Raw genomic sequence first — 11356 nt, 5'->3', positions numbered from 1 at the left:
TCTGTTGGAACATAGAAACTACAAAACAAACAGGGTTTTAATTTGCCTGCATTTAGCAAAGCGCTTGTTTCAGGTTCCCTTTACAGTGTTTGTTTTTTACAAGAAAAAAAAATAGACAACTCCCCAAAACCCAACATTCCAATCATGCAAGCTGTCCCACCATGTCTCTATAATTGCAATGATATTAAAACCTTGTGTTTCCTGTGTGTACTGAGGCTACTTTGTCCCTGTCCATCTCCTACAATCATGAGTGGGAGGCTCCTGTAGAAGGGTACTGAGTAAACTATCTCAAGCTCCTCTAGTATCTAGCTTAATGGGCAAATGCAACTACTCTTCCAGAAACAATAGCAGAGTGACTTCCTAGTGCCTTCTCCAAATGCTTGTCACTTCAGTAATGTGTAATTCTGCTTCCAAAAACTGCACGGATAATGGCAGACCACCTTTGATCAAATGATTTAAAGAAATAGCAGGAGGCATGCAGTAAGGACTAACCAAGTACATAACAAAATTACTTAGCTGCATCATCTTCCCACCTGCTTTGTAATAAGAATCCCTGGGCTTCACCCAGTCACGAAGGTACCACACTTCTTCATAATTTAAATCAAAGTCTACAGGAAATAAAAAATTAATATCATTTTTTCATGCAAAACTCCCCAAGGCTCAAACAAGGTTTCTCATGGAACTCTGAAAAGACCACAGGGAGACATAATTTGGTCTGATTTTATTATACCAATATCTCAGGAATAAAAATGCAGGCAAGAAAGCTCAGTACAGGGATTAGCTTTATTTTGCAGGAACTCAAGTACAAATTCAGCTCAGCTTTTGACAGATATGGTGTTAAAATCAGAGAGACTGATACAAGCTGAAGCAGACATACTACACATTTCTTTTGTGGATTGTTTTTTGTGGAACAGGTGCTAATTTCTTTCTTTCCCTCCCAGATCCAAAGGCAAGCCAAGCCAGCCTGCCAGATTTGCAATACATGCATGTTGAAGATCTGTTATTAGTGAGTCTTCTGACAATGTATCAGCTTACAAAAAAGTTGGCAGCCTTAACCAAAAGCTAAGTTGATCATTGCATCCTAAGAAGAGAATAGCACATTTCTCAACTTTTTCTGTCTTGTTACATACATAAAACACATACTACAATTTCCTTCCTAAAACAGCATCATAGAGTTTTCCAGTTCTCTTGACTTGAATCACTCCAAAGCCAGCTGCGTCCAGGAGCTTGCTGTATTCTGCTGCTGTTCGCTCTTTCCCTTCTGTCTGGACCAACATATTCAGAGAATACAGCTGGGTTTCTACAGGCCCACTTCTATCTTCATTCAGAAGCGATTCAACCAGCAGCACTCCACCACCTGGTGGAGAGAAGAAAACACACCTTGAGCAATGAGAAGTTGAGCTATTTTTAAGCTGTTACTAGGACAGATCCTAATCTTACTTTCAGGAAGAAGCAGTCTCTACATTAAGCCACATTTCAGCATCACAGAAGACAACGAAAGAGCCAAAGCATCAGAGCACATCTTTGCTTGACTATGTTGGTGCTGATGTCCCAGAACTGAAGGGGGTGCTGTTGCTGGGATGGAAATTTCCCATTATCCCCAGATGAAACTGACAAGACCTTACTGATTTTGCTCTGTAGGCAGTGCTTTTGAAACTCTGAGGCTTCATTGTGAGGTTTAATGGGATTTTTACTATAATGTATATACCTATCTAAACAATATTCAAAATTCTCAATCCTTACACTTTATGCCTCGAAAGAGGAGTTCCTGCAGAGAAGACAAAAACCGGAAACCAAACAAAGAGAAATTAGACCAGGTGCTGTTTGTCTCAGCTGCACATAGCTGGCTTAGGGAAAGCAATGGACTAAACCAAGAAACTCCTGCACTGAAACTCTGACACCCAAACTGAGCATTGAGACTGGTGTGCTTCGCATTGCTAACAGGTAAGGGTCTCTCTGCTCTCCAAGAGTTCACACCTACCAGGTTTGCACGCTTTGTAGACTTTTGCCAGCAGTTGTTTGCATTTGTCATCATCCCAATCATGCAGTATCTTGGATAAAATATACAGTTCAGCTTCAGGTATCGAATCATTAAAGAAGTCTCCTGTAAAGCAAAAAATACATGTGTTATACAAATTCCCACAACCCTGAGTGCCAAGTTATGCAAATATTTTCAGTTCTGTTCAATTCCAGCCTTGCAATGTGCTTCAGACATATCAGACAGCAATGGAGTTACCAGGTAAAAGTCCTCTGTTGCACTGCATAGGAAATTTTGCTCTTGATCAGTCTCAAGAAGATGTGAAATATTTAAAGGCAATAATCATCCTGAAACAGATTGATGCACAGGAAAACATTTGAGTTTAGGTTTCCCCCAGTAACAGAAATTCAAATTCATAAAGCACTAAGGAGATAGGTTCACATGATTTCTGTCACAAGAAAGAGGAAAGAATATTGCCTTCTCTAAGAAAGTTTAAAAATATCTTCAGTAATCACAAGTTACTTCATAATTCCATAGGTAAAAATACACATCTCTCACCTCCTAGCACTAGCTTTGTTATTCCTTTTGTTTAGCACCTGGTGTATTGCATTCAGATTTTTTTCTCAGTGTTTTACTTCGACATTTCTTCTCCCATTTTGTTGCATCTTTGTTTTTATACACTTCCTGCTTTCCTCATGGCTTCTTTTCTCTCTCTGAGCTTTGAGCAATATTAAGCACTTTCAGTACTTTGAAGCCTTTTTTAAACATTAAAAATGAGATTTCCCTATACCCATTTTCCTCATAGATGGTACAAAGACTATGGAGGACCAGTGGCCTGGGCAAGAGGAATAGGAGCTAGCTCACCCACTTTCATGGTCCAAAATATCTTAGGACTTGAAGGTCAATTGGTTGTGAGCAGAGAAGGGAAAACCCTTGCTTAGAGCAGGCCTGGCATCCCTCACATCTGCCAGGAGGTTTGCACAAGAGAAAAGGGGAGTGTTAGGAAGATTTATAACAAAGCATCACAGATTTCAAAATTGTAAGGTGCTTTTTTTTTTTTGCTAATGTACCCTTGTTCTTAAGAAATGAAATAGCTCTCTTCAGGAATTAATGTTGCTGAATAACTGAGTTTTGTCTCTGACAGCTGCTGATGGACAACTGGGACAGCTGCAGACCTGGGCTGGGGAGGCTGCAACCTGAGATGCTGTCCCCATAAGGGGCAGCTGGAGACCTGAGCCTCCAGTATGACACCTCTGAGCAGAGCCATGGCTCTGGAGAAACAGCTGTGACACCACCACACCCCTGTCCACACCTACCTTCATGGAAAGTGATTTGACGCTCCTCGGGGGAAACAAATTGTTCTTTGGCCACTTGAACAACTTTGGGCAGGTCATAAATTGTGACAGTAGAATTTGGATACAAAGAAACACACTCTTGGGCCAAAGCTCCTCCACCTCCTGTGGGGACAGTAGAAGAAGGTCAGTACTGACACAAATCCAACCAGCAACACCCCCATGAAACCATACAGAAAACGTTGCATTCAGCCTCATGGAAGCTGGCAACGTACGTTTGCACTCTATGTGTTGCTGAGAGGCAAGAGAAGGGGTAGGAGAAGCCACTGTCTCCATGTGTTGTGCAGGAAGATCTGGGGTGTGCAGCACCCAGGCGTGTGGGGTTAGCCCCAGCCCTTAGCACTCTTACACTCCCTCCTAGCCAGACCAGCTGCAGGTGCTGGAAAGTGAAAAATGAAAAACAGAGTCACTAAACCAGGCTCTGGGGAAGAAGTGAGGAAGGCCAGGGGAGAGCCTGCCTTGTCCCATGAATCAGCAGTGCTGGGACAGCAGGGTGTTGCAGGATAAGAGGCTGTAGGCAGTACCTCAACCACAGTGTCTGAAGGGGCGAAGGAAATAGTCTAGCACCAAAAGAATGCATCAAGTAAGGCATGAAAAAATGCTAAAGTTGCCACATCCACAAGGGGATGAGTGGCTACTTACATAAGTCAGACTGCAGAGAAAAGCATTCAGCTTCCTAATGCTCTCATCACTCTCAAATTTTTGTTTTTAACCCAACCAAATCAGCAAAATGCTCCTTATATTGCTGTGTCCTGCTTTCCATTGTTTTGCCCATCATATAACATAGGAGTTGTTTTCCTCTAGAGAGCTTATAAAAGACAGTTCAGAGGCTTGTTAAAGATCTTCTGACACTCACCTCCCAGGTCATAGATCTGTGTGAAAGGGGAAAGGTCGAATGCAGCAAGAACATCTCTGCCACATATGCTCCATACTGAATTCTGGCCAGCCATGAATTTTAGCATTTCTTCATCTGATCTAGCAATGCAAACAGAAACAGCACAGAGAGAGGGCTCCTTACCACATTCTCAGGGATTCCTATCATATAACTGCTGCTACATGTTTTAGCTTAAACAAAAATCTCTGGTTTTATTGACACAAAGTACGTCCTCTTTGCATATAAACCTACCTTGAATATTACTTTATCAGGAGGGTACAGCTATGAATTCATGCATTTAAATAGGGAATTAAGACTAGCAAAATCCAACAGTTTATTATGCTACTCATTCTCAGAATTTCTAAGGGATTTTTTTTCCTTCAACTATCATTTCGTCTGTCAGAGATCTGTGATATTTTTCAGATTAGCGAATTATACACTTCAAAATATCAGAAAATGCCTCAGCAATTGATATTGTTGAGAAATAAAAACATTGCATGATGCTGATGAGAGGAATTCTCATTGTTACATTTAATTGTTCTGAGCCATAATTAAAAACATTAGTCTTATCCACAACAAGAATAAAATTTCTATAAATATTCTAATGATTACCTGTACATTGCTTCAAAAGAGTCCTTAGATGAAATGCCAAAAGCTCTTTCATATTGGTTTCTTCCTTCTCTAAAATAGCAATTGAAAAAGCCTATGAGAGTGCTGATATATTAACCTCTCACAAGAATAACTAATTCTTTTCAAAGTCAGGGTGGGACAGCAATTTGAACAACCTGATCTAGTGAGTGCCATCCATGGTAGGAAGGTTGGAACTAGATGATATTTAGAGCCTCTTCCAACCCAAACCATTTTAGGATTCTGTGATTTATGGGAACACACCTGAGGTAAAGGTACAAGACTGATGCAATCATCACCATCATCTACACCATGTTTGCTCATCAGTTGCATGGACTGGAACAAGTGAGACTCCAGACCCATATTAAACTGCCCCTATAAACCTTTGCAACAGAAGGATCCTTATCCACCATTACTCATGATTTACTTTGTTGATGTCACGTCCAGTAAGAGCCACTGTAATGATAAAGTGTTTTACTGAAGGTGAAACATAAAGAAATCTGATTTCTAGATCATCTCTATAATGGCAGGGAAAAGGAAAATAAGAACATATACAAATGGAAAGCAAGGCGTTGGAAAAAGCACACATATTGGCCATGTTAACAGCTGAATTATCTGTTACTTTTAATTTCTGAGAACCAGACAGCATCTTTATTGTGCTCCTCCCCAGAAACACACCACTCAGAGCAGCAACACAGATGCTGCAAAGCACCAGACAGCACACAACACACCTTCTTACCTCACAGCATCAGCCAGGTACTGCCAGCACAAGTAGACTGTGTTGGAATAATACATCATAATATGATACTGAGACTTTGTACTTGATTTTGTAAGGTAGATGTTGGAAATTTCTGTGTTTCTGTAGAGGGCTAAAAGTAAAATAAATACCTTTTATTTATATCATAACATATATGATATAACACCTTGCCAAATCTATTGTACAGCTTGGTGTTTATCACCAGAAGATGTCTATACAGCCAAAGACACAACCACATTACTTCTACAGCCAAATCCTTCCACTGCAATGAGCAGTGGGTGAGGGCTGCTGAAATCTGTGTTGCCCCATTCCATCTAGGTAAACACTGTCTCCCTATGCTTAACTCCAGCACCAAATATTTCTTTCAAGGAGAGCAAAAAAAAAAATGCCTTAGAGGTGTTACCATTTACATAGAGGCTTCTGCTCTCAGAGGAAGATTTCAGTCTCTATTTAAATGAGTAGTCTTTGCAGACAAGTCTCTTTTCCTGATCAATAAGGTCAGCAGGTGGGGGGAAAGTCCCCAAAACAACAGGCCAACAACACCTACCCTCATTCAGTTCACTAGGGCAGGACCTTCTGCAGGCAGAAGAACGCCTAAAGGACTCCCAGAAATCTCCCCCACTCCCTCCAATGCATCTGCAGTGGCATCACTCACCCACCAAACTGGAATATCAAATGAATATAAAAGAGAGATCTTGCTCTCCCCAGCTCATTGGGCAACAACTATAATCCCTAAAACAAAGCAACACAAGGCAGAGCAGAGGGGACAACTTGTGAGACTCTAGCTAGTCCTGACCAGCTGTCTGATGGCCAGAAATCCTTTCTGTCCAAGTGGATTCTATGTTTCTGACATTTTCTAAGGAAAAATTTACATCACCTCACAGTTCTGATCAACAACCTAACAAAATAGTTCACATAATGGTAAAAACCTGTTTTAAATTATGCTGTTACCATCCACCCTGCCATTTTTTTTTAAGTTTAAAATCCTGCCCAAACCCCAGATTTCTTGAGACAAGCTCCACAGAGATCCTAAATATCTTCTCCAAGGTCACATGAGGCTCTTGCACAAAGATATTTAGAGATATAGAGCCCTGTACCCATGTTTCACTTCATACCAGTAATCATACTGACATTTACCTCTTTCAGCTGAAGAGTGAATCCTGAGTGATTCTCTCCTTCTTCCAGCTACATTAACTGATGTAATATTTGATATCACCTTTGCCCACACAGCTTATCTCACTTTCAGAACCATCAGAGGTTTAAATTATTGTTATAATTTATTCCCATTCCTCTGCCTTTATTACCTCCTTCTTGTGTCATCTCTACTGCCAAGAGCTTCAATCCCACACAAGCATCCAGCAGTCTTTTCATCCCCATGGTGCTGGCACCCAGATGTGCAGCAATGGCATCTGAAGACAGAGGCTTTCCTGACTCCAGAAGAAGATCAAACACCCCCAGCTCACAGGCAGTGAACATAACCTGGGGGTAGGGAAAGATGGAACTGAGGGATTAGGTGAAAGCACAAAGCCTACTGCATTTCACAGGCTGCTTAATTAGGGAAAATAGAAATTTGATTTATTTCAGATAAATTTGTATTTCATATAAACAAGTCCAATTATTAAATTGTAGTTCATCTGAGCAACAATATAATATACAATTCATGCAATGCACTCATTGGTCTTATCTTTTTATTTTTTTTTTACTTTTTTCAGTGAAGACAGACAATGTTTTTGGCTTCCAAAAGTCCACCTTTAGAGACCAGATTTTGTTTGTAAATAATCATGACTCTTCCTTAGTTTAGAAATATATTCACACAATCTCCTGGAAAGAGCAAAGGCAAGACTGGGTGATGGTGCTTTTTCTCTGTTTATGTTTCTGTTCTTTAACTAAGGATCTAACACATGCTTTGGGGTGGGATAGAGACTCTCTCATGGCTTGCAATAGGGGGAACATCCCATTCCATGGATCTTGTTTTCAGAGATTGATGTGAAAGACTACAGTGATCTTCCAGAAGCAGGCAGTGTCCTCTCATCCAGAAGAACTGCTTCATTCAACCCAACAACATTGCCCAGTCTTTCCACAGAATTGTGTAACTTCTCCAACAACATCTGTCAACCTTCAGACAGACATTGCTAACCATACATAAAAAACCAGAACAAAAACCACCCATTTTCTTTAACTATACAGTCAACCTTAAAAGTATTAGCCTTTTACTCTGGTCACATAAACACTCCAGAAAAAGTAACAAAGACATCAATTTAAATGACTGCCTGTATCTACAATGATTTGAGCTACAATGTTTCCTGTACAATGAAGCTCCTTTTACCTTGAATAAGAATATGGCTTAACCAAATTTCTCAAAATATTTCTCAAAAACATAGTACTAACAGTGTTAATTTGGGACGTATTGGGCACTTATTCTTCTCACAAAGTGACTTTTCATTATGTATTTTTCCTCCCTTTATTGTCAGCTCTGCCTTTCAGGAGCTTAAGGTGCAGCGGTATTTGCACAAACCAAAGAGCATTCCTTCTGTTGCCATGTTGGCCAGATATACAGCAAGGGACAACAGGAAAGTTAAGTAGTAAATGAAGAAAAAATCATCCACTGCACTGGATATTATAATTTTATGTCCATGTGCTTAGGCAAATAACATCAGCAAACAATAAGAAGAGTGGAATTGCTAGTTTTGCCTTTGTGCCTTAAAAATATGCTTGGAAAAGCAGTCATTGTACTACTGCTTTCACTTCTTCCAAAGACTTGCATTCAGGACCTAAAGAGAAATCCCTAAATATTTCTGTCTGCATACTCTCTCTAAGAGTTATATTTCTTACCTTTGAGATTAAAAATCCATTGCTGTATTGCACAATGATTTGAGGATAGTCAAGGTCTTCTGTGGAACCCATCTTCCTTCTGGACTGAGAGACAGATTTCCTGGCTCTCTTAATTTAAATAAGCTTCTTTTCACCAGACACAAAACACACCAGCTGACCCACATAATCTTATTCCTTCCGAGAAACACACTGGTTACAAAACATTTTAGCTGAGTTTTTTGGCTTTGATGGGTCTTTCTACCTGGTTCAGCTGTTTCTTTGTATCTTCTATCATCAAGTATAAAGCTAAAGAAGCAGTGTGGATTATATCTTGTATCGTCAGTTCATCAGTCAGCAATATGCTGGCACCTCAGAAGCACTTGAAAGCTTGTAACAGGCAAAACAGGAATCAGTGCAGAAGAATACCGAGAAACTGAACTCTGCAATGCACCAGAATTCATAAACTAAAGCAGAATCTTACTTGGAACTTGAAACTTGCTGTGGGCACAGCCCAGGGGACCCTGGGCCGGCAGTAGCGTACACCCCATCCCCAAGTGCAGAAGCAGCAAGTCCAAAGAGAAGCTGTAAGAATCTGCTTCTGTTTTCTCACCGTGACTATTTTGCTCTGATGATGATCACTCAGGTAAAGCCTATGAGGAATTAAAACTACATTTGTTACTTTTCTGTATTTTGCAGGTCCCCCCACCCACCTTGATACCAGTTTAGAAAGGAATACCTTTTTGATAGCAGCACCTCAGCAGGGGTGTTGTACTTGTGCTTTGCCATTTTTTGACAGAGCAGGGTGCGGAGGGATGACAGTACATTTTACATTTTCCAGCTGGCTACTACAGTCTTCCTCCCCTTCTCTGCAAAACTAACCATGGGCAGCAGAAGGCCCTTGGGAAAAAACAATGAAATTACTGCAAAGTGCAAGAAGGGTCATGGATTTCACATTCACACAGGACATACCTCATAGGTTTTCATCAAAAATTAAACCCCTGGATTACTTTCCTGAAATCTTGCTGACCCACTGTTCATTTCTGTCTCCATCTGACATCTTTCCCACCTCACCTTGGGGTAGGCGTGGCAACACTCAGGTGAGGAAAAATCCTTCCCATCAAGGAAAAGAGTCACACATTTAGTGACCCTTCAGGAAACAATGTTAAATTAAACCTTATTTAGGTAATACACTGAAGGCAAAATGTTACAAACCACTATTTTTTCAGTGGCAGCTTTTTCCATGCTTCAGATTCTACTGCATAACCCTTCTCTGAATCTGTTTTTTCCATTCAGATCCCTACATTGTAGCCAGATGATCTACTTCTTTTAGTCAGTAGTGAAATAGCAACTTTCTTTGAGAGTTAGCTATTAAAGTCAGTTAAGCAGGTATAACAGTTTTCAGCCTTTTCCCCTTTGTATATCTGAGAAATTCTCAGATTCTAACACCATGGTTCCCCGTGTTGAGTACTAGGTGTGAACATTACAAGAATTATAGCTAACACCAAGTTGCAGAAACATGTAGAACTGCTCCTCCTGACAAACACAGCCTATAGACATAGTGCTATTGTTAGTGCACCAGATTCAGTGTTCAGTACAGATTACATACTAATATTTTGTGTATTTAGTATGTGCAGGCTGGACACCCCAGCACCAGCAAACCTCTGACCGAGTGACTGACTGTGAATCTGTGCACCTTGCATTTAACAAGACACTGAAGCTTTCAAATACACAGCTATATTCATAACAGAAATATTCCCCTGCTATCCTCAGCTCAAGGAGAGCACATGCGCTCAGTTACTATTTATGAACTTCTGTCTGCATATGCAATAAGCTGTCAGCAGAGTTCATTTATTTGGACAAATCTAGATCTGCTCTTGGTGAACACACTACAGCTTTTCCAGTTCTTTGGTTTCATTCCAAAGACAGCTTTGTAGAAGGAGAAAGTTTAAGAGAGACTCACTAAGTCTCCATCTGCATGGGTAACCAAGTCAACTTATTTCCCTCTATGTCTATTTCTACCATTTCCTCTCCTCCAATGAAAACAGAGAACTAAATTGTACATAAAAACCAGCCAAAGATAACTATTGTTAGCCAAAAAGATTAGAAAGTTGTATGAAAATAAAAATATTTCTCTTCTAAAGGCAAATTCTACCTGCTACTGAGAAACTGGTGCAATTTCATGCAAGTTTAAGGATTTCCCACTCCTGGGAACATAACAGCTATTCAGCCCCAGGCCATAAATGCACTTCACTTAAGGCAAAGTAATATGGTAAATGAGTGTCCACTAATAAAATGACCACACAGTTGATTAAACACACTTGAAGTTCTTTTTCAATTATGACTAAATCTGTCTGTTGAGGATACAAGTTATAATCATCTAATGGGATTACTACTAGTAGTGAGATGTAAGGGAGGAGACTTGCAGATAACTCACACCAGATTGAAAAAAGCAGTGTAGATGTTTCCAAGTAAATTGTTAGTGAGGCTTAAGGTTTAAGCCCCTCTTAAGCTAAAAATGCATTCATGGAGATGAAATTGCAAAGGCTTGCTTTCTCTGACAACCCTATCAAGGTTTCTTTCATAGGGCTTAGACAACATGCAGACTAAAGACCTTATTTTACCCCCACAGTTCTATTTCAGTGATGCATTTTTCTTTGCCTAAATAACTCAATACAGTTAAACACTATACAAAAACCAATGATGTCGTTTTTGCATAACATTTGAAAGTAAGAAATTATCTATGAACAGAGGGGATTTAGTGAAATGAATGTGCCTGCCAGTGAGAAATGGCAGATAACACTATCTTCTCACATGAAACCTTCCTTATAAGCAAAAACTACAAATCCCAGGGATGTGACTATGTTAAATTTCAATAATGCCAGTAGGGAAACAACTGTGCTTTGCTATAATGACTAAGTCTCTAGTGTACCCAGGTTATAACAGATGCCCTGGAAGGG

The 11356-nt window shown here is 40.1% G+C and overlaps 1 protein-coding gene across 1 annotated transcript; it reads right to left on the bottom strand.

Moving 5' to 3' along the window:
* Positions 1–743: 743 nt before the first annotated feature.
* Positions 744–8559, bottom strand: ASMT (acetylserotonin O-methyltransferase). The gene is made up of 8 exons (XM_058837410.1): positions 8421–8559; positions 6893–7067; positions 5571–5700; positions 4817–4885; positions 4187–4305; positions 3295–3435; positions 1982–2104; positions 744–1357 (listed from the first exon to the last, which is right to left on the bottom strand). Exons 1-8 carry the CDS (start codon positions 8490–8492, stop codon positions 1143–1145), a joined length of 1044 nt encoding a protein of 347 aa, XP_058693393.1. The 5' UTR covers positions 8493–8559; the 3' UTR covers positions 744–1142.
* Between the last annotated feature and the right edge of the window lie 2797 nt (positions 8560–11356).

This window comes from Poecile atricapillus, chromosome 1 (genome assembly GCF_030490865.1).
Source record: "Poecile atricapillus isolate bPoeAtr1 chromosome 1, bPoeAtr1.hap1, whole genome shotgun sequence".
NCBI classification, from domain to species: domain Eukaryota; kingdom Metazoa; phylum Chordata; class Aves; order Passeriformes; family Paridae; genus Poecile; species Poecile atricapillus.
The sequence above is the reverse complement of the archived record's forward strand: the minus strand, read 5'-3'. Positions and strand labels throughout refer to the sequence as shown.

Bases quoted from the DNA above. Each gene is read 5' to 3' on its own strand.
- ASMT (XM_058837410.1), bottom strand. From the start codon at position 8,492: ATGGGTTCCACAGAAGACCTTGACTATCCTCAAATCATTGTGCAATAC. The intron at 7,068-8,420 runs GTAAGAAATATA...CCCTACCCCCAG, and splicing joins ATGGATTTTTAATCTCAAAG to GTTATGTTCACTGCCTGTGA. The intron at 4,886-5,570 runs GTAAGAAGGTGT...TTGCTATTTTAG, and splicing joins TACCTGGCTGATGCTGTGAG to AGAAGGAAGAAACCAATATG.